The sequence below is a fragment of the Castor canadensis genome, chromosome 15, assembly GCF_047511655.1.
Source record: "Castor canadensis chromosome 15, mCasCan1.hap1v2, whole genome shotgun sequence".
Classification (NCBI taxonomy): Eukaryota; Metazoa; Chordata; class Mammalia; order Rodentia; family Castoridae; genus Castor; species Castor canadensis.
The window spans coordinates 95159557-95183405 of NC_133400.1; the positions used below are offsets into that span (position 1 = coordinate 95159557).

General features: G+C 44.3%; 1 protein-coding gene across 8 annotated transcripts in view; it reads left to right on the forward strand.

The window, feature by feature from the left end:
* The window catches only part of Dip2c (disco interacting protein 2 homolog C), a 386747-nt gene that overhangs the window by 355338 nt on the left and 7560 nt on the right, over positions 1–23849 (forward strand). For 4 of the 8 annotated variants that reach the window (XM_020160915.2, XM_020160917.2, XM_074056765.1 and 1 more), the window contains 5 exons: positions 8415–8444; positions 9898–9959; positions 18241–18298; positions 20014–20088; positions 22356–22530. In XM_020160915.2, the coding sequence (XP_020016504.1) occupies positions 8415–8444; positions 9898–9959; positions 18241–18298; positions 20014–20088; positions 22356–22530 (400 nt within the window). The remainder of the gene's footprint in view (positions 1–8414; positions 8445–9897; positions 9960–18240; positions 18299–20013; positions 20089–22355; positions 22531–23849) is intronic. The other 4 variants (XM_020160916.2, XM_020160919.2, XM_074056764.1 and 1 more) reach the window with 1 other exon arrangement.

A 23849-nucleotide genomic window follows, 5' to 3' on the forward strand; every position in this document is an offset into this window, starting at 1 on the left:
TGGAGTTACTGTAATTAGTTCCAAGTCCAGGATTTTCTAGGCAGTGTCTCCTCCTCCTCCAGTTCCATCATTGGTATTCTGTTAATTTAAGACAAGATACGCTGCTATGAACAGACTTTGTAAATTTGGGGGATAAAAGAAGAGAAAAGAATAACATTCAACATTCATTTATCTACACTTTTGAATGTCTGAATTTGCTAGACACTGGTAGTGATTACCAGTGTTGGTTGGATCTGTCACTTGCTAAGTATGTCTTTCCATCTGTGCCTTCGGGAATGTTGAACTAACCATAGGAAGAGTTTAGGGCCCTGGTATACAATGATGTTGTGTCCAACTGATGCAATTCCACTAGCTTCACATGCTTGCTTTGTTTTTGTCATCTCACTCTTGTCACAGTAAACAAATTGCTCTTTATCACAGTCATGGAAAGTTTCTGGATTCTATGCCTTGAACCAAAAAACAAGAATCTGAGCTTGTTGTATATTCTTTTAAGTTCAGCAGCAGCAGTAGATACAGCCTTGCTAATTCACAGTTTATGTGCTGTCACACTGTTCTGTGACTTAAGCATCCCCTATACTGAAGCCCTCAGTGGACACTTTTTCCTAAAGGATCAGAGTATAAGATGTTCAGGCCTATTGTCCATGCAGTCTTCTCATACCTACTCAGCTCAAAGCAGAAACAGACAATCTATAAACAAATGGGCATAACTGTTCCAGTAAAACACTGCAAATCCAGTCAGTCAAGCTATCATTGACTGATGCCCATGAAAGTCATCACATTAGTTCTGTCACCAGTAGAAGGCATTGACTGGTAGAGTCCCCCATCCAATGAGCTGGATTTTTACTGCCTTTGGTCTATACCGAGCCAAGTAATCCATTTCAGACATCCCCATTTCCCTGATAATCGGTTACCTGCAACAACTTCTGTTAATAGTTTCTAAAACAGTCAAAACGCCTAATACCAACCACAGAAACAACTCTGATTTTAGAAAAAAAAAATATATATATATATTCCATTTTTTGATTGGATTACAGAAATGAAAGATACCATTGTTCCAACCCAGGCATGGTTACTACACAGCATAGTATATAAGATCCATTAGGTAGCTGAAGATTCAAACAGATGTAAGTGAAGTAGTTCTTCCTGGTGAAAAGGAGACCCATATATGATTTGGCTTGTGCCAGAGAAGCAGCAGAAAGAATTTGCCGTGGAAAGAATAAAGCAAAACCAACCAAACCTTTAAAAAAATCAATGACAATATATGGTTTGGAAAGGTGGGTAAGAGTCCCAAGGAGTGAGCCTCAAAGTCAGGGTGCATCCTTCCCTACTCTCCTGTGGTCCTTTGGCTAAGCCAGAGGTAATAGGCCAAGGACTGGGTGCAGGGGAGAAGACCTGATAAAACTCATCTGAAGTTCTAGGTCCTCAGCAGGCTTGGGTGTTTGAGGAGAGATCCCTAAAATTAAAAACGTTTCTTCTGAGCTTTCAGTGAGTGAAAGGCAGTGGCTACTAGACCAGCAGAAAGCTGAGGGCCAGCTCTTCAAGCAGCACAGATTGCCAAGGGTACTCCACTTGCACTCCAGAGATGGAGTCAGGGCTGGGTACAGCTCTGTCAGGCCCCTGGGCCTTCAGCAGGTGCAATGTATTTGCCATCAAAAGGTGAGGAAAGGCAGTGGAATGGAAGAAAAGTAGAGGTAGGATTGAAAAGAGTACCAGCCATCACCTGAAACACCAGCACCAAGCTGTAAAACTAAAGGAAATGACCCATGGTGTAGAAGCTGTCCCTAGACTCTAAAACAGTTGTCCAGAGACTTCTTAGTCTTGGATACAAGATCCTCATCCTTCTCACAGGCATGTAAGCCCAAGGTTGAACCCAAAGCTGCAACACGGTCCAGACCATGCTCTAGTGCAGCAAATTCACACAGCCCTCCAAAGTGGAGGCCTGACAGGAGAGCAGATATCCCCTTTCCCTAGGTTAACTGTTATTTACTTTAATTTCTACTCTTCTTTAAAATACATTTACTTCACAATCAAAAATTAGAAAGAAGGAAGAAAATATTACACATGGTCAAAGAGGAAATGCTCAATAGACTGGCATGCTGGAATTATCAGAGACTTTAAAATAACCAGGACAGGTACGTTGAGCAACCTAGCTAAAAAGGTATGCAACATATATGAAGAGATGGGGAATAGTGCAGAAAGATGAGAACTATTTAAAACTAACAAAATGGAAATGCTAGAAATGAAAACTGATAGTGTTAGAAATAAAATCTCCATGGTTTAATAGGAGACTGGGTACAGCAGGAGAAAGGGTCACTGAGTGAACTTGAAGTTCCATCAGTAGGAATTTTCTAAACTGGAACACAAGGAGAAAAGAAATGAAAATAAATAGAAGTGTCTGAGGTCTGCAAGAGCACATGGTGTGTTTAGCATACAAGTAGTAGGAGTCCTGAAGGAGAAGGGGAGGGAACCTGGTAAAAGAACAGTTTGAAGACAAAATGACAACCCACAAATTCAAGAATCTCAGTTGTTTCCAAGACAGGAAATAAAAAGAAAATCCTACATAGATACACCATTGTCAGATTGCTGAGAGCCAATGATGAAGTAATCATAAAGCAGCTATAAAAATAAAGATTCATTACCTAGAGGGAAATAATAAAAACTACACCAGGCTTTCATCAGAATAGTTAGAAACCAGAATTCAGTGAAATGGTGTATTCAAGGTGCTAAAACAGATCATTTATCCAAGAAAATAACTTTCAAAATGGAAAGTAAAAACAGGTATTTGTAGACTGCAAATCTGAGACAATTCATCAGGAAATGTTTTATTATTGCAAATACTAACAACTTCCTTAGGATGATAGAAATGATAGCAAATGGAAATCCAGACTTGTAAGAAGAAATGAAGACTACTAGAAAAAGTAGATAAAATAAAACTTTTTCAAACTCCATCACTATGTAGGTATATTAAATTTCTGATAAAAAGTATTAACTATTCAAAATAAAAATAGCAACAATTGCAGGATTCATCTCTATTACAGAAGGAAAAGATAAGACTTCCAGACACCGGGGAGGAAAGTAAATGGAAATTTAGTGTTGTAAGAGCTTGTACATAACATGTACTATGAATGTGGAATGCAATAGATGATTTATGCTTTAATCTGTACATCAACAACTAAAAAATTAATACAGAAAGGCCAATAGAGGAGATAAAATGCTATTCCATAAATATTCAAGCCAGGAGAAAAATGTGGAGAGGGAGGAACAAAGAACCAAAGGAACAATTTTTTAAAAAAAGAACAGCCCATTATTCCAGTAATTTCATTAAAAGCAAATGAACTAGGGATGGTGGTGATAGCTCTGGTCTGATGGGTTTTGTATCCTCCCCTCAAAACATTTATAGGTTTAAGTTTAATCCCAGTCATTTAGGAAGTGATTAGATCATGAGCATGGAGCCCTCATGAATAGGATTAGTGGCTTTATAAGAGAGGGCTGAGGGATTTCGTTCATCCCTTCTGCTATATGAGAACACAACTAGAAGGTGCCCTGTGTGAAGAAGAAAGTGAACCTGCATCAGATGCTGAATTTGCAGGCATCTTAAACTGACTTCTTAGCCTCCAAAACTATGAGCAATACATTTCTGTTGTTTGTAGGTTGCCCATTTTAAGGCATTTTGTTACAGTGCCTGAACAGACTAAAACCATGAAGCTGTTGCAACATTTTGAATATATTTAATACTATTGAGCTGTACTCTTAAAAATGTCTGAGATGGTAAGTTTTATATGGATTATGCCACAATTTTAAAAATTGGGGACAAAAGCAAATGAATTAAACATTACAATTTAGAGACAGAGATTTTTTTCAGACTGAATAAAAGTGAATTAAGTGCATAGTGTTTACAAAAAACACCCCTTGAACATACTGGTAGACTGAAAATTAATGTAAAATTGGCATGTACTGGTGTGGTTATATTGATAAGAGACAGACGGACATGCTAGACCTAACTCATTACCAAAGAAGAAGATGTATCCCTTGTGCTGATTGAAGGGTAAAAAAAAATCCTAGATGTAGTGCCCCTTAAAACTGAGCTCCAGCATACAGGAAGCAAACTGACAAAAATGAAAGGGTAAAGATACAAATTCGTAGTCGTAGTTGGGGATGTTGACAGTCCTCGATCAGTAATTGATGAAACACATCAGAAAACAATCAGTAAGCATGTAGAAGATTTAAAAGACACTGAACTAAGTTGATCTGATTGTCATTTAAAGAACACTGTATCTGACTGCTGTGGATTGAATTGTGTCTCCCATACCCTCCAAGTTAGTATGTAGAAGCCATGACCCCTGATGTGACTATGTTTGGATGCGGGGCTTCCAAGGAAGTACTAAAGGGTAAAGAAGGTCATAGGAGTGAGGCCCTACTCCTGGAAGCCTGTTGTGCTTGTCAGAAAAGGAGAGATCAAGGTTCATTGACTCTCTGAGATGCATGGAGGAAGGACCAGGTGAGCACACAGAGAAGACAGCCATCTGCAGGCTCAGGAAGGGGCCTCATGACAGCCTGACCATACAGATACCATGATGTCAGTCTTCAAACCTCCAGAGCTGTGAGAAGATAAATTTCAGTTGTTAGCTCCAGCAGACTAAGACACAGGCATCTGCAGAATTGACATTTTCCCCAAAATGTACATAAAATACTCCCCCAAGAAGGGTTATAAAATGTATCTCAAAAATTGAGTGACTGCGGTCAGAGTATGTTCTGATCAAAATGGGAATCAACAATCAATGGCCATAAAAACCTCAGATATTTGTAGATTAACATAAATAGAAGAAATCATGAGAAAAATTAGAAAAACTTTAAATAGATTATGAGCATCCCTTCCCACCTACTGGTCTGATCTCTTTCTGCTCCCATCTGCTACTTACCCACCCCATTTCTGTGTGCACAGCGTCTGCCCAACTCCCCCTCTGACTCCATGCCAGTGGTTGGTCCCTTTATCTGGGCTGGACTCCTCAATTCCTCTAAGTCAGCTCAAATCAAATCGTCTGCTCATAGTCTCTTCTACCTACTTACAAATATCTCTCTTCCGCCACATCATCTGGCTGCCACAGGATTTTGCACATGATAGGCACATCACATGTGTTTTCATAAGAACTGATGTCACCAGTGGGTGGCCTAGGCATGGGCGTTACTGTGTTGGGAGTACTGAGACTTGCAGCCTCAGGATGGTGCATCAAGCGAGGAAATGAGCATCTTAAGAAAGGGCATCCTCATCCTTGAGAGAGAGACCACCTCAGTCTTCTGCTCTACTCACGTCTTTAATGAAGTTTTGTTTAATAGTGCTCATAATGGAATTTCACACCTCAACAATTCTCCCCTTCAAACCACCAAAGTCAAGTGTCGGTCGCTTCCTCATGCACTTTATAAATATACATTGAGTGGTCCACTCCTTGCCACGTGTTATTGCCAGCATTTGAGGAGATGGAAAACGGTCCTGGGATAGGCATAGACTTGTCCTTGCATCCCTTCCCACTCACAGGAGAGGCAGATGGTGACATTGTCCAGCCATGCTGCATGCTTTGTAACAGGCATAGTTGGCCTTCTCAGGACTTCTACAAACAAGCGCTGACTTGTGCTGTTCCGAAAGGCGAGTTAGAAGTGGCAGGAACTAACCTGCTAGCACTTTCTAACCTAGGAAGCCATGAGGGTGAAGACAAAGGGGTTAGAAAAGATCAAAAGAGACTGGTTGGCTCTAGCAAGAGAGGGGGTAACACAGGGCTGTACTTAGGCATCCTGTTTCTAGGATTAAGAGATGTTCATTACAAGGTTTGGGGCAAACACATAGTAGATTGAAATGATCACTCAGAGTACAGTATGAAAACTCTTAATTAGGCTGTAGCATTTCTATAACCCCTGTGTTTTCATGTGAATAAACAATTCTTTTGGCAATAGGAGTACAGAGTAGTAGTCAAACTTTGTAGCCATTTCCTTTTTCATCTGAGAAGGGAATTTCATGCAGAGACCCAATGGTTTTTCCTAGGCTCCTCAGATATTTGGGTAAGCACTCTGTGAGCCCTTGGAGCTACCATTCCTTTTGCTACACATTTCTACCTACTTCAGTCCTATGCCTTACGACTGGACTGTGCTAATCACTAATTGCCAGATAGTAAAACCACAGATTTGCTGAATTGTTAAGTGCTGCTTTTGGTTTTCTGTGCTGATCTTTTGGGAGGTGAGTCTATATAGCTTCAATTGAGACTTAAATAGAATTTATCTAGAGTCTGGAGGCATAGCTCAGTGGTAGAGCTCTTGCCCAGCATGCGTGAGGCCCTGGGTTCCATCCCCACTACAGAAATTTAATAAAATTCATTTGTTCATTAAGCAGTGCCTGATATACTTTTATATCTGTGAGAAATGACCTTTAGTATATGTAACATTTTAATCATACAACTGGATTTTAAAGTGAATTTCCTTTTCTGATTAATGTAGCTTGCAATTTCAAAAGCCCTTTATCTTTGTTTCTGAATAAGCTTTAGTTGGAATGGATAACTTTGTCTTTTTGCTGATTCTTTTTATAAGTATTTGATGGTTTTTAAAGACTTATGCCAGGAATATGGACACATACCTGTAATCCCTCCCACAGAAGCAGGAGGATCATCTCAAAAAACCAAGGGCTGAAAATGTAGCTCAGTGGTACAGTGCTTGTCTACTGCAGAGCCCCAGGTTCAATCACCAGCACTGCAAGAAAAGACTTATGTGCATTAGGGAACTCTATTTAAGGAATACTGTCTTGGCATTATTCAGCTGTGTAAACATTTTCTCTGACTTATAATCCTTAATATATATATCTTGAATTGCAAACTTTGAACCTTAGAGCTTTTGAAATTGGGAAACCTCTATTTGAACTCACTGTGCTTCCGGGTCCTCTGCTCTGTTAGTGCCTGGAGCTACAGAGTTTCTGTCACTGGGTTGTCCACAAGTGTACAAGATAGAAGACGGGGTCCCAATCACACACATTTTTTTCTGAGATTCTACCTGAAGCCATTATGACACAATTTGTGAATGAGGATGAAGTTGAGAGAACATTGATTTTTTTCCCAACTGAAACTTGAAGGAGATTATTTAGTCACTGCATCCAACTTGAACATATCCAGTAACAGTCCAGTGCACCTTCAGAGTATGCACACTGTTACTAACCCAAACTCTTCCTTTCTTCATGTCCTGCCTCTATTTTTTCAGGGTAAAGATGCTGAGTGGTAACAGTAGCCATGATCACAATAAGGAATTAAATGGCAGAAGTACGGAGTCAGAATGTTTTAAAAATCTGGAACCATTGCTTGTTTACTCGAGTTCATTTTGAGTGCTGGCAGTTTTTCCATCTAGCTTTGTGTGTAGCACATTGCAGCCCAAAGAGAAGACAGCCAGTTGAAAATGCCCCTTTATGTGCTGCTGTCTGCCTCGTAGATGGATTTGTCCTTGTACAGGTGTAGGTTGGTGGGAGTTCAGACATAAAAGGAACAATTGTGCATCCATCCAAGTGTCGAGGAAAAAATCTTCCATGTTTTGTGCTTTCCTGGGACTATTTGGAAAAGATTCCCAAGAAGGGTAGAGAAAACCACATTGCAGTCAGAGAGTCTGCCCTACTTGCTTTCTTTGATGTAGATCATATGGACAGCAGGGAGGTGGCAAACCCTGAAGATAATAGGAAAGAGGGAAGTTGGTATGTTATGTCCCTGTCTAAGGAACAGCAGCTGTGATGGTGACACAGATTCTCACCAGAGTGGAAATTCCTCCCCAGGCTGCTGAGCTGCACTGTGTAAGAACCCAGTGTTTGGTTCCCTCATACAGCAGGTGCACTGTGGCATCTTTTCTTTTACCTAATCTGGTGGTTGAATAGGACTAGGTACTCTAATCTTCAAGGTTAAAAACTTTCAGACTTTCCCTCACATCACAATCAGAAACTTGAAACCATTTAAATGGAGTAGTAAATGGATTTAACCAATAAAACTTAGACTTTTCACCTCCCCTCAAAAAGAAACGAAACTGGAAACAAGCGCCATAAAACCACACTGTTCAGTAATACCATTGGCCGTGTGGATTTCAAAATTCTCAGGTCTGCATGTCCACAGTTAGTTATCCGTCACCCTCTTCTGTCGTTCTTCAGATACGTTGACATCTTTAATTTTTTTTAACCATTAGTGGCACAATGATTAATTTTAACAATTTCCATATCTGACATTGTTTTTGATCTTTTTTGCTTTGTTTCCTGCTTTCCGCATTCCCTCCCACCCCTCCCTCTTCTCATCCCATTTTTAATTGTTGGGTTGTGTTGTTTTTGTGTCTGTGTGTTGTTCATTTATGGTTTCTGTTGGTCTGGTGTTCTCTCCTTTCTTCTTATTCCCACCCTCTTGCTGCTATAGCCCCACAGGCTGTGGACACTGGCCGAGCAGGTAGGGTACTTTTCTGTTTGTCACACCAGTGCCTCTGTACCTATTTAGCTCCCACCTGCCACTTCCAGCAGTGGGACAGACTGGGAGTTGAGTAAAGAGATTGACCAAGGGTCTATAGACCCCATGGCCAGAGGTGCTGGCTACCCAGCGTGATGTCACTGTTCAGGTCTTGTCACATGTTTCACATGTGTGACAGATGCTTTTTTTCCATTGGATGTGATCAATGTGGTCCTTGCCAGTTCAGGATCATCTCCATTTTCTGTCATTTTCCACTATTCATGACCTGTTTTCTTATTTGCTTTTTTTTTTAAGTTTTTTTTTTAATTGACCACCTATGGTTATGTGTTTTGCATTACTCAGAACATCAAACCTGTTCTTCACTCAATGCTAGTCTGCAACACTGCTTCACTGAGTAGCCATACGTTAGAAAGAACCTTCTTTGCATTGTACTGTCACCGTATGCATCACCTAAGGTTGATTTGTTTGTGCTGATCTTTGTGGTAAGATACCAATGATCAGGATTACTGAGTGGCATAGCATGTTTTTATGAAGTTGTCTTTATTTTTATTCTTACACTTAAACATGCCTTTAGTGCCAAGGTGAGATTCTCACCTAAAGAATGTTAGTGTAGTACTTTAAATAAATTCTGAAGGGCTTCCCCCCTCTTTTGGGTGGAACAGGTTTGTTACAGGTTCCATATTTTTCCAACCAAGGTATCGTGTTCTTCACAAGAAATATAAGTAAAATGTTGGTCTAGCAGGGTCGCCTCAGTAATACTGCTCATATGTGGGCAGAGATAGGCTGGTTGGAAGTCAACCCAGCATATTTTTGAAGGAATTTATGGTGCCATGATCAGATTTATGGACTGTTGTGTTATGTAAGGTCAGAGACCTCAGACCACAAAGTTCTTCTGAATTGAGTCAGATAAACACGCAGCCTCACTCACCAATGTCGTGGACAAAAATAGCCTCCGGAGGCTGGAGAGTCAAGGCACATGTAGAACTAAAAGAACAAAATCATTCTCTCTCAGATCTTCTCCTCGAGCAGGCATTGCATGTCGCGTGGCTGCTTCAGTATCCAGAGCTCTAAAAATACACCTTTCTAGATGCATGCAGTAAGAATTTCTCAGCAAGGGATGCTTCCTGTCCTTGACAACCTGCTCTTGCCACCCAATCTTTTTCTGTTTCAGCCTTTTATTTGGCATGTCTCTTTCTCATTCATATACATATGACTGGTAGGCTGGGTGGAAGTCCACTGTTAGCCTCACAAGTTGTACCTGTGGAACTTTAGGTTTTCAAAATGGAAGTTAACAGGTAACTTGGGAGGTATGTGTGTGTTTTTTCCCCAGACTATTTTTTTTTTAACTAAACAAATGCTTGCCAGCTAGTAGAGAACACAGACCCCACTTTTCTTCTATGCAAATCTGGCTTAACCACAGTGTCATTGGTTGCAGGGGACATCAGGACCTGACCCAACCACCGTCTATGTTGACATGAGAGCCCTGAGACACGACAGGTATGGTACGCTGGTGGGTTCTCTTTTCATTGTTTCCTTCCCTCTCATTGGTTGTCCAGCACACAGGTTCCCATGCAGGAAAAGGAAGAGCAGCAGCATGCCAGTATCTTGTGAACAAAATGGCAGGATTGGGCAAGTTGGCACTTGACCAATCACGTGACCAGAGTTGCTTGGCCTGCCAGGGTAACCAGAGGGAGGCATTTGGTTTTTTTTCCCTAGCCATTTTGGTCAGGTGCCATTCTACAGTTCATAAAATATCAATATTCTCCCTGCATGTCTTTACAAGAATTGAAACTTTTTGTAAAGAGTTGCCAGAACAGATAACATAGAAGCCAAGTTTCCTTTTCTGGGCAGCTTCCTAAGCAACCCCTTAGCCAGACAGAAAATGGTGTTATTAGCAAGTGTTTATAAGGACTTCTCACAGAAGGAGGGGACAAACAAGACAAAATTACCTTTTAAAGGAGACCTATTAAAAAGCCCAAGAGAGAAGAAAGGATTTTTCTGTTTTTACCCAGATGCTCCCCATTGAAACTGGTTGTGTCATGTCTGGCGGTGGTGCAGATATCCAGGCACTGTGTATGTGATGTGGGGACCTTGACATACAACTACATCTTCCATAGTTGTTTGCAGGTTCTCAATGGACGTGTTGCGTATGCACGTTACCCCATTTTCTTATGCACTCACTACCAGCACTGTGGGTATGCCATAGTATGGTCTGTGGACAGAGCCAGAGCAGTTGTGTGGTCAGGAGGTGGGCGACAGGACCCAGCTCTGGCTGCCTGAGTGGGCAGCTGGAGCAGGCTGTTGAGGGACAGGAAGTACTGGCTCCTGTGCTGGTGAAGCAGTTGGGGCAGGTTGTACAGGTTGAGAAGAGGCCTGGAATCTGGCCTGGCAGGCCTGGGCAGTCACCACTCCCTCAACCATCAGGAGTTCTCAGCAGGTTGCATGTGCCCCCATCTGGCCACATGTGGAGGCACTTTTGATTGACAGTTTGGAGCAGTATTTCTGTCCTATAGTTGGTGGAGGCTGAGGATGCTGTCAAACATCCTTCAGTACACAGCACAAGTGACAAAATGTCAGTAGTGCCAAGGCTGAGAAACTGTGTATATGTACCAGGTCACATTTGTAGGTTACCAAGGTGGCCTCGTAGCCCTGTGTTAGACCCTCCTTTGCAAAAAAATCTACTTGTTCTGCAGTTCTAGAGTCTTAGCATATTAGAGACCATGTGGCTGAAGGCCCTCACAAGGATCAAACAAATGACTGCGCCCCAGGCTGGTGAATTGTCTCAAGTAGTAGAGCACCTGCCTAACACGTGCTAATGAGCCTAATGAGGCTCTTCATTAAACCCCAACTACCACCAAATACAAAACAACTGTCCCCAAGTTCTTTCCCCTACAATGCCCAGCTGCAGTGTAACAGAGTTTAGTGTATAGCATTTCCAGAGTTCAGGAACTTTGTTTTAGGGAGTTTAAGTAGCTTTTTTCCAGAGACACAGTTTTCCAAATGGCAACTTCTAGGCTTTAGAGAAAATCTTCTGTCTTCCCTATAAAAATTATTTGGAAAACAATGTTATAATTGAATAACTTTCTCAAGTTGTGAATAGTAGCCCATCAAACAGTACTCGTGTTAACATTTATGCAGCTCTGTGTGTGGCCTGTGCCTCATAGAGAGCAAATATTGTAATGTAATATGGATAAAAACTGATGACCTTTGGCACGTAAATCTATTCTTGTGTTAGGAGTATCTTGGTAATCGGAGAAGGTGGAAAGTTGGGATTTAAGGATCTTTTGGAAAACGGACAGAACATCTCAGGATCTACCTTATACCAATTTCTTTTAATCTATCCTTTGTCTTCCATGGGGCAAATCTGTATGGTGAGACAGGGCATGATTTGGGGTAAGTGCAAGGAAATGAGAGGCAACAGAGTACAGGGTGATAAGGTGGCAAAAAGTCAGCCTCGGGTCAGAATCATTGTGCTGCAAAGATAAGCAGGACTGTGTCCTTGGATGGGCCTCCTTCATGACTGGCTGATTCTTTGACCTTGGCCAACTCAGTAGTTTTGTCCTCCTTTGTAAAGTAGTCTGTAGTGGTACTTTTCCCTGACCAGGCTGCTTGCTCATTATAAAAAACCATCTGAAGTAGGTGTGCAAGAGCCTTGTGAGCTGGGAAGTGCTGTGCAGTCACACATCATGAACCTAACACAGGATGATGCCATTGGCCATGTGCATGTTGTAATTGACGCTCTCAGCAATCTGCATGGGCGACTCAGACACAGTGCGCCGTCCAGGCCTGGTGTCAGCAGCCTTTGGCAGCACTGCACCTCGTGCTCGCTTTTGTTCTTTGGCATGGTCACCATGAGGTCCCCCGGACTGATGCCCATAGTTCTCTCTCTGTCAGAGGAGAGCCGGGGCACCAGAGTATCTTCATGTGGCATGCCATTTCTTCCTCTTCTTCCACCATCAACTTTGAATAAACAAGCAACGTTCTGCTTAACAGCGTTACCTACGGCCTCTATCCAGTTTCTCCAGAGATGGACCTGCTCTCCCTCCTCTGCCACAGCATCTCCCCATCCTGTGGCCCCTCTCCAGGCTGAGAAATGCTTCTTCTGCCTCCCTGATCTCTCTCAACTTATTTGCACTTATTTTGAGGACCATGTGTAATTATAAGGGTCTCACTTTCTGACCTCTTTGATGGGTCTGTTGGCTACAGAGTTGCTCTTGTCCCACTCATCCAAGCAGAGTTCCTCGCTCCCCACCACGAGGTTGGACTCTTCTTCTTTCTTTGTCTCTGCCTTACCTGATGAGTACAGCACTGCCTCCTGACACCCTGCCATTCCCACACACAGCTCATCCTGCAGGGGCTGTCCCTATATCCTGCTGAAGTTCTTGTTCTGCCACACTCAGCTCAAACACCATGTCATCTTTGAAGCCCCCTACATGTTCCCAAGGCAAAAGGTTATCCTGCTTTTATTTCTCCACCCTTATCATTTATGTGTCTCAACCAGCGTTAAAGGTGTCTTATGCTTTACCTACTGTGGTGGAAAGGCATGGGATAAAACAGTGCCAGAGTCCGTATCTCCTCCCTGTCTCTGGTCCTGGGTCAAGTCACTTGTCACTGGGGCCTCAGTTTCCCTGTTTTATAATGGGCACAGTAAAACCAGTCTTTCCAGGTACCTGTAAGGACTAAGAAGAGGCACTGTGATATGCTGGGCACTGGAAGAAACTGGTACTGGGAGCTCTGGGTGGGTGATGGGGTGGTGAAGTGACTGACCACCTTGCCCACAGAGGTCTCACCTCTCCTGTCCCACAGCACCTTAGAGAGGGTGGGACACTCGGCTGGCTCAAGGTCAGCAGCTGAAAGGCAGTGAAATGGGAGGACTACTAAAAACCTTGGCCCTGCTGCTTCCTTGTGACTGTTCCTATAAAAATATATGGGGATGGAGGGTTGTCTCACTTTAGCTCTGTTAGAGTCTGCCATAAGAATTAATTACTCAATGGTACATTCACTAGGAGCATCAAGGTACCTGCCCACTTACCACTGCAGTAACCTGGGGAGGGTTAACTTGTCAGTATGCTGTGCAGTTTCCTGAAGAAAGGAGAGAGAGAGAAAACCAGAGTAAGTGAGCACAGGTAGGCACAGGAGAGACAGGTCACATGTAATTCACCATTGTGGAAGCCAGAGATCAAGTTGGTTTCTTAACCATTTCTGCTCGGTTTTATAACTTTCATTTTTATACCTGTTTTATTCTTGGAGCCCCAGCATCGGGGTTCTGGCAGTCTGCATTTGTAGCAGGTTGCCATGGAAAGTGTTTCTGCATCGTATAATGAGATTATGTATTCCCCCTGTCTCTAGACTAAATCTAGTCCCCACACATACACGAGGAAATGACAACTAAATGCGAAACAGGATGGTAGACTCATCACACATGTACTCTGCAGGCAGGGGGTTCTGTAAGGGACCTTGGGTTAGTGGACAAAACTAGAGTAGAGGCTGCATTCAATGTGATCATGCAAGAGGATATCCCTACCCTTAGAAAATACACACGAATGATGTCCGCTTACCTCAGAATGTTCAAGAAAAAGTGTGCGCTTATGTGTGTGTGCCTGCATTCGTGTGGGCATGTGCATGTTGTAAGAGGAGAGGGGAAAGAGAGTGAGTTGAAATGATGAGTGGGATAAAATCTGAGTGGCAGGTGAATTTGGATGAGAAACATCACAAATGTTCTTTTTATTGTTTCCATTCTTCCAAGTTTTCTGTAATTTTGGATTCTCAAATGGAAATTTTATAAAAGCATAATGGTCATAAATGTATCAAATCCAGAATGTTTTTTCAAGTTGGCCCATTTGAGGTAAGACCTAAAGGAGTGGTCAATATCAGAAAGTAGGGAGCTGATGGAACCCAAGGTAGGAATGCACCAGCAGTTCACTTTGCACAAATGGACTGTTCTGGGTTCTGCCTGCCCTTCTCCCCTGTGTGATGCCCATGGTTGGCAGTGAAGACTGCGTCAGCAAAGTCCATATTTGGTCCAGTCACTGGTTGTTGAAGTTAAGCACAAAGGATGCTTATCCTCCAAGTGATGAGTGACCATCAGGGCTGGACAGTGCTGACAGTGGCAAGGGCAGGTGGCAGGGGTAGGGCTCCCTTGCCTTCTCTTGACTGTCTGCATCAGGGTGCTCTAACTCCCTGTGTTCAGTGGACCTGGCTTTGCCACTCTGAAGAGATTGTAGTGGCAACAGAGCCATATCATCACTCTTCTACTGGGCATATCTGAGTTTGCATCTCAGTTATCAGCAAGTCTCCAGAGTCAGTATTTTGATGGATGCTGTCCCCAGCAGTGTGTGGGGCAGCGAGGGGCAGGGGCCTTGGGAGCAGGTGGATGTGCATGCCCTTCTTTGCACGGGCTCAGATCGGGCTCCCTCCCACTTCACTGACAATCTCCAATGGATAAAGAAAGGCTTATTGCTGTGGCTTTACACCATCCTGCAGGACTGGAGGGAAGGTTAGCCCTGGGCTCTACCCAGACAGGTAATGGAAAACCTCAGTGTCTGAGCAGTACCTTCCACCCAGCCCTGGGGACATCTGTGGTATTAGAGGAAACACGCCACAGATGGGCCTCTTGGGAGGACCAGGCTCTTCCCCACCAAGGGTGGCGCTGACAGCCCCTTAGGGCTTCACCTTACTGGACATCACTCCCAACCTGGCACCTTGCTGAGCTCCAGTCAATTTGAGAGTAGTTCCACAGAGCACAGATTGCATAATTAAAGCCAAATCTCTCGCATCTCAAATTTCCCTCTCCTTTTCTAGTGACAAACTTCAACTTCAAGTTCACATAACAGCCTGTGATGGATAAAAGCAGTTTTTCCCCAAGACCAGGATTGGTACTTAGTTGATACAGAATAAGGGACAAGACAGCAACCAGGCAGAAGCTGATACTTCCACAACTCACAGTGGAATTGCGGTCTCCATGTGGAACCCCCAAGGGCTTGACTTCAGCCTGGGGATGAGGTCAGCTGACCTCCCAGAACCAATTCAGCAACAATCCTGTTCCAGATCTGACAGGTTAAATTTGACTCCTGGATTGTTTGCAACAGACTCTGCAGTGTGACCTGAGAGTCAGGTGCCCTGTCACAAAAAATGACCTCCGTTAGATGTCAGCTCAGCACAGTAGTGGTGTGATTGCAAGCTACCATCTGCTTCATTCCATCCTGCTCAGAAACTCAGCTCGTGCTTGTCATAGATGGACAGAGTCAGCCAGGCCAGACAATGAATGCATGCTTGGCTTTCAAGTCTCTGCTTCTCTTTCCACAGAAGCCCTTCTCTGCCTCATTCTGGCTCAGGAGGCAACATGAAGCCTTTGCCACCCTCTATTAAGTCCCCTGTCACTGTTCTGGTAGCTTTAGGGTAACCTTACAAACTGGATCTAGCTGAGCAGGTTTTATTGACAACCCCTTCCTTCTATAACTCCTGGGTGAGGCCCAGTGCAGACACTTGGTGTTCACAAATCATGTGATTTCCCCAACAACCTGGTGATGCTAGCTGAGGAAGTCAGCACTGAGCACAGGTTACCCTGGGCCTTAATTCAGGGCTCACCTTACACTGTTCTGGATGCTTCTTCTGTTGACAGTGATGGCTTTTCACCTTGTTTGCATTTGTTCTGCAAGTTCTCCACATACCAAGGAAATGAGCCTTTGCCATGAGGGTTACATGTATGTCCTCATGCTTTCAGGAGATAGATCTTTTGCCCTTATTGATTTGGTTTTTTTGTTTTTTTTTTTTTTTTTTTTGGTAGTACTAGGTCTTGAACTCCGAGCTTCGCACTTGCTAGCCAGGCACTTTACCACCTATGTGTGAGATACAGCCTCACATATTTCCCTTGGCTAGCCTCAAACCACTGTCCTCCTTCCTCCACCTTCCAAGTAGCTAGGATTATAGGTGTGTACCACTATACCCAGCTGGTTTGTGGATTTTTTGTTTGGGACATAGGTGAGGAACTTTTCCTATAGCCTTTGCAAACAGGACCTTTAGCTATTTTCATTCCAGCACAACCCGTTGTTCTCATACTGCCAGAAAAGGAATGTTTGACAAGATATCTTCCTGTTTTCCACCTTTCAGACACAATTATCTGCCGAGATTTCATCTCCCTTTCTTTGATGCTGAGGGTTAACACGGGGAAGGACAGGAATGAAAATAGGATCTGAAGGCAGCAGGAGGGAATGAAGGGCAGGACACTGGCCAGCATTCATGTGGCCAGGAGAGCCTCAGCTTCTCTGTTTCCCTCCCCTCCCCATAGAGGCTGGGCAAGGCCACAGCAGAAACCCAAAGGACCAGGAGGAAATTCTGTGACTACTGCATACCTGGGACTTTGATTCTCGGGGTACAAGGGTACCTGCCTGTTTTTTCATCTCAAGTAGCCCTGTCTCTTGAGTGACACTGGTATGAAGTCATCTAGTAATGATAGCTGGCAGAGCTGCTGCTTGCTTCCATCCCCATGCCTGGCAGGGGGTTCTGAGGGCCTGAAATAGAGGTGCCACAGCCAAAGGGAAATGGTGTTCAAGCTGTAAAAAGCCCTGGCCCAGCAAGAGCAACTGGAGATGCCAGCGCATGTTCACTGCACTGGCCACCAGGCCCCACCTGCCCCTCTGTGGCTTAGTGGCACCTGAAGGACTGTCCACGTGATACTGTATTCCATACTGCTCTGCAGGGCCAGAGGCTAAAGTGCAAGGCGCAGGTGCCCGCTCACAGGTGCCCATACCTGGGCCTATTGCCTTCTCAGAGCTCAGCAGAGGATCTGGTACTTGGACTCCATGGCATTCTGGGTTTTCTTTTTGGTCCATCCTCTCTCTGCAGTCTCTCCTTTCCCTGCAGCTGTACCTGTCAGTTGGAGAGGAAGATGACTGTGCTCAGTGCATAGGGATGGGTCATTCATGCACAAGATATCTCTGGGGGAGCATGAGGATGAGGATGGAGTGAGGGAACAGGAGAGAGAGGCAAGGCCTCTTGGGACCTAACATTGCCCTGAGCCCCACACCTCCTGCTCACAGCTGTCCCTTTCCCGATGCAAGGCAGACCTGCCCCATGTTATGTAGTCCTCAAGCACTTGAGCCTGCTGTCCTATTTTCTTTAAGTAAAGATCTCCTGGTAGATGAACAAAATGCATCATAGTCCTCTAGTCACCTGCTGGAAATGGAAAGTCAATAGTGAAGACCACAAACCATGAAGAACAGTGGCACAGAGAACATCTGAGCTCACTCTGCTTGTGGTCAACAGCAGTGTCCTGGGTGGTTTTTAAGACTAAGTGTTTTAAACTAAACTGGTTTCTCCACTGGAAAGAGGTTTTGCTGTCTGTTCACTTGGCTTGGATACCTTTCTTTAGTGAGTAGATTCTGGGCTGCTGTACACTTCGGGCTCTGCCTTCCCCAGTGTGTTAGCCTACATCCAGGCAGAGAACTACAGGAGTGAATGGGTCCTTCAAGGGTGTCATTCAGTCTGCCTTCTTGCCCTTCCTGTTACTTCCAGGTTGACACTGGGTACTAAGTGCACAGTCATCTTCCCAATCATTTTGAGGTGTGGCAAATGTGACTTCATCACCTTCTCTGTGGCCTTTATTGCTATGTTCTCACAACTCTGGTATTTCTACCATGGCCTTGGGTGATGCTCAGAATTAACATGCCATAACAGCCTGCTGGGCCCATGCCTGTGTGCTCAAGGTAACAGAAGGAGGCAGGGGTGCAGAAATGTGTATATTCAGGGTGTTCATTGATGTGTCTGTTTCCTTTTGCAGAGTTCGGTTGGTAGAAAGAGGATCGCCTCATAGTCTCCCTCTGATGGAGTCAGGAAAAGTAAGTGTCACAGAAGGGCACCTCATCTGTGTGAGTCAGAGCATATGGACTGTGCAACTTCAAGAAGTGCGTTTTATACAGGTCTTGTTACCCACCACACCCCCAAAAAAGCTTTCTTGGAGGTAGTGTATCAGGATTGGTTGGCCATGAGTACAGAAACTCAAAATAACAATGTTTTAAATGAGTTGGATTTTTTTAATGTAAAATCTGGGAAATAGGTATCTGTTACTTCATGAATTCACAAGATGCTCTGACTCTGTGTGGTTCCCAAGGGCACCTCAGGGCCTCATATTGCCACTCCAGCTCCAACCATCATTTCCACCTTCCGGCAAGTGGGAGGAGAAACAGAAAAAGAGGATGAGACAAAACTTAAAGCCATAAGGAAAGTTCTCAAGCTGTCTGTAAATACCATTCAGAACTTAGCCACTTGTTGACACCTGGTTAAAAGGAATGTTGTAAACTATTATGTTGATTCTGAATAGCTAATGGTGTACCTAAAATCTAGGCTATGCTGCTGTGGAAGCCAGTGAGGATTGGTTATCAGGGAGTAACTAATAGCTTCTGCCAAATTAGTTATGTTTTTCATAGAGTAAGCCAGCGAGGATATATTTAAACCTAAATGAAGCCCCCCACCTCCAACCTCACCTCTTGGCCCCAAATGTCAGATTCCTTTTCCACTTACAGTTCTAAGAGCATCTTACATATATTGGACCCTTCAGAAGGTCTTCATGATTGCAAGCTAGATTTCTCACAGTAGCAAAGTGCTCACCACCATGCTGACTCCATCCGGCAGCCTGTTAGCTACAGAGACCAGAACAGCCAGCCTTCAGGCACAGCCAAACTGTACCAGAGGATTGTGTATTGTTGTCACAGAATGCCTTGCCTTCTCTCAGCTCTATAACATTAAATTAGCTGATCTGAAGTGGGCTATATTCAAGACTTCAAGAATGGACTTTTGAGTCCTTGGGTATGCTGTATTGGTGGAATTTGGAGCATTGCTAAGCTGAGTGTCCAGTGAGGCACTTAAAGTCAAGGTCCATTATGATAAATGGTGTTCACTCACAGGAAGGGAGTCCCCAGTGGCTTAGTAGAAAGCACAGTGAAGATAGGAATGTTAGTTAAACATATTCCAGTAAGAGCCAGCAGCCTGGGCTAGGAGGCAACTTAGCCTTTCATTTGACCACCACAAAGGCAGCCCTCTACTGAGTCATTTTGCCAAAATCATTTGGTCCATGCACACTTCTGAACACTTCTCCCTGTACTCCCTGAGCTCAGGACAGCCATAGGCAACACCCTTCCTTCCTGTGTGCTATGTTGCATTTCATATCAGTATTCATGGGATAACTGAAAATCCCTATTTTGCAAGTGTCAGATGGTGTTAAATGTTACATCACTTATGGTAGGGTTTTTTTTTTTTTTCAAAATTTCATTTTAAATGATGTTCATCAGATTTTTTTTTTCAGCTTTGAGATGTGAATGACAATGAGAATCTTTATTCCAAGTTCCCTTTAGCCCAGGATATGTCACTGTTGTATGATGACAGTGAGAATGCACTTTTGTAATGGTACACACTTCAGACTTAATACCATCTACTTTCTAAGTGATCTTTCAGAAGGAAATGGGCATTTGACATAAAACAAGCTTGCAGTCAGTGTGTATCTGATACCCACCTGTCTTTCTAGCCATTGTTAAGAGTTGTCTCCTCTCCCAAACAGATTCTTCCTGGGGTTCGGATCATCATTGCCAATCCAGAAACAAAAGGACCACTGGGGGATTCACACCTTGGTGAGGTGAGTCACAGGGTGTCCTTGGTAAGATATGCCCTTCCAGACCAAGCCCCTGACCTCACGGTTCTGTATCCTTTTCTCCATGACACATGACCTTACTGCAGCCCACACTGTTTCCATCAGGGTAGTCGTGCCAGGCTGGGAGGTAGCTGCAGGTAAGCTTTATCACCTTAACAGTCCCCTGAAAGTTCAGAATTACAAAGTGACCTTTCCTTAAGGAAGTACAGTAGGTTCTCTTCAGAGAATTCAGAAAGGTCAGAAAGTTAAATGTATGTGGACTGTGTTTCCTTATTTCTCAGCTCCTATACTTCTTTCCTTGTGTTAGCCTCATTTCTGAGAAGTCCTTCATCAGGAAAATGACAGAGAAATCTGCAGAGGGAGCAATGCCACCCCTAGAGTTATGTCAGCAATCACCAGTGGTTGACAGAATAGAAAAATGGCTGTTATGTGTTTGTTTCTGATTGCAAAGCCAACCAAGGCGCTTTTTACCTTCACTTCTTGTTTGTGTTGGAGCCCAGCCCTGCTCAGTCCTCACCTGCCCAATGCTTTGCCCACAAGCTGCTAGCTGGCTGTGGCTGGAGAGAAACACCTCACCATGCTGCCAGCCTCTGTCCAAGGTCCTGGCCACTGACCTCAGATTGGACCTGGTACTGCTGGACCATGCTGGAGCACACCACCGAGAGGCCATGTATCACACCTTGTCCTTTCTCTCCATTCTGTCCACTGATGAGCCTGCTGCTTCTACTCAGGAACTAAAGGGTGCCAGGAGAGGACCTGGCCTGAGTTCCAGCCTCCCTGTGTGGTGCCACACATTTTTCTTCCCTCCTTTTACCCCACCTAAGGCCACAGGTGCCACCTGCCCCAGGAGGAGGCCCTTACTGCCCTGCTGAGGACATCTTTGCTGCACTTATACCTGCATCTTTCCCCAGCCATGTCCCCAGCACTAGGACTGTAGCAATACACCCAGGAACACTCTTCCATGTGGCGCGAGGGTAGACATGTGCCTCACAAGTGAGCCCTAACCATTGCTCACTTCCCAGGTCCTTTTCTTTTTGGACTACATATTGATCTTTGCTCGAATCTCATAATCATATGCAAATATCAGAACTGAGTGGATAAAGTACAGTTCTTACTTAGTGGTTTCCTTTAAATGCATTTGAGAGATGAAACTGTAGATAGAGCCCCCTTTCTCAGGGCACCTAGAGAGGGGCCCCAAGGGGCTACCCTGCTGGCTGGTGGCCTCCGTGTTGGCCTGAGCACTGCATGCTGGGCCCAAAATATGGCTGCAGACAAAGCTGTCTCCACTCTGATGGTGACCAGGGCTGGTGACATCAGTAAGTTGATTTCCTTATTGGAAAGGCATCTCTTTTACTCCAGCTTGACTGAACTATTTTGACAAATAAAGTACACAGATTAAGGTATACAGTGGAATGTCTGATGCTTTGATATACTATGATTTGTGAAGTGATTGCCACAGTCAAATTAAACATACCCATTGCCTCAGATTTAACCACCTTTTTGTGTACGTGGTGAGAACCTTTAAGCTCTGTTAGCAAGTTTTAAGTAAACAACGATCACCAGAAGTTATGTACATCACAGCCAAAAGCCAATTATTGTCTTCAGCCAACATTGTCCCATTTTTCCCCCTGCCCTCAGCCACCAGTAACAGCTGTTTGACACTCTGATTCTGTGAGCTCAGTGAGATCAAGCAGTGCTTGTCGTTCTCTGACTTACTCTATGTCAGGCTCATCCATGCTGTTACAAATGGCAGGATTTCCTTCTTTTTAAAGGCTGAATAGGATTCCACTCTCTTTACCAGAAATTTTTTTGTATTAAGGAGAGAAAACAGTGAGTATTACTCCCAGTCAATGATAGGCCTTATTTCTCTGTTTTTACTTTTTCTCGTATGTTCAGCAGGTATTTATTGAGTGCTTGCTCTTTGCCAGGCACTAGAGATAGAGTGGTAAACAGGACAGAGTTTCTGACTTCAAGTGTAAATAAAATAATAAAAACAGTCAGTCCCTGACTGTCTTTGCTTTAACTTCTTCCTGCCCTCCCCCGGAGTCTGAAAGACCCTGACTCAGGTCCTGTTGTACACACAAAGCTGCGTGAGTGACATTGGAATTTCATTGGCCCAACTGTTTCTTCTGTCTTTCCCGTGGTTCTACATGGTCTACACGGACCTCACTTTCAGTCAGTATGTGGGTCTTTCTTAACCATTCCCCTAATTGCCAGTCAAGCAGTTCTACTCCCTGTCATTCCATTCACAGATCTGGGTCCACAGCGCCCACAACGCCAGTGGTTATTTTACCATTTATGGAGATGAATCCCTCCAGTCGGATCACTTCAACTCTCGGTTGAGTTTTGGTGACACCCAGACCATCTGGGCCCGAACAGGCTACTTGGGTTTCCTGCGGAGAACTGAACTCACGGATGCAAATGGAGGTGAGTCCTAGCTGATGTACACTGTGCACTGAACAGAGGTCAGGTTTGTTCAACTCTGAAGGAAATCTGAGGTCTGAAGGAACCAGAACAGGCAATGCATGCACTTGCTTTAACCCACCTAGAAACAGCTGAGCTTGAAAGGGAGGAAGGTGCAATACAGAAGCTGATGTGCCCTGTACCCAGTCCTCCTGGGAACTGAGAGCAGGTATAAAGTCAGAGAGGAGCCCATTGCTAAGCCCAGGCCCCAGCACTTCCCATGACAGAGCACCCCTGACTCTTTAAGCCAACACCAAGGGCAGTCTACTGCCACCCGTGCCCATCTGAGACCAGCTGGCAAGCTGCTTCAGGGATATGCGTGCTGCCCCTGGCAGGGCCACGTCTGCCCTTTTCCTGAAGGGGACACTCCCAAGGCTCTCTGCCCTGATGGACAGCTCTGTCTGTACTCCCAGAGCTCAGGGCCTGGCCCAGTGAACAATTGCTACTGGATGCTTGTGCCCCTCTATGGAGAGCCAGGCTGAGAGAGCCAGAACAGAAGGGCTCTTTAAAGTAGACACATGAAGTCAAGATGTGAAAGTGTGCCCCTTGTCTAGCATGCATGAGGCCTGGGCATGGTATCATCCCCAGCATGATAAAAAAGAAACAAAAACAAAACCCACAACCACATGCTTGTGTATTCCCTTCTTTGCTGAGTCAAGCCCTTTCTCACCTACTCAGTTCTGCTAAAAATAGAGATGGGACATTTCACCAGGACTATTGCAGATTCTTGGTGAGATTCTGCCTGACCAAAACCCTGGGCAGATGAGTTTCTAGGCATTGCAGATCTTCCTCATTTCACCTGTCTACCCTTCTACACTAACCCAGCCTGGCAGGGGCTCATTTAGTGGAACGAACGAGAATATTCTGGCATAACACTTGCATTGTGGGCATCACAGACTGGTTTATTTGAGCATGGAGTTCCTGTGAAGAGCTGCGTTCAACAATTTATACCACAAAAGGAAGGCCAGGATGGTCCCATTCTGCTCGGCCCCAGGTAGCAGGGACAGCAGAACATGGTAGCTGTCTTCACCTCTCTGGTTCCTGAAAGGCAATGTGGATCTGCTGCTCTGGGGGAGGAGATGAGATCTGTAGTGAGCAGAAGCCAACAAGTAAATGTCTCCATCTTTCTTTGCTCATCTGGCTTGGATTAGAAAAGATTTATGTTCTGGTGTTATTCTATAGGCCAGTCATTTCATTCATGTTTACCCTGATATACTTACCACCCAATTAAAAGTGAAGGGTGTATTTCCTTATATTTAAGGAAAGACCTGATTACCTTTTCA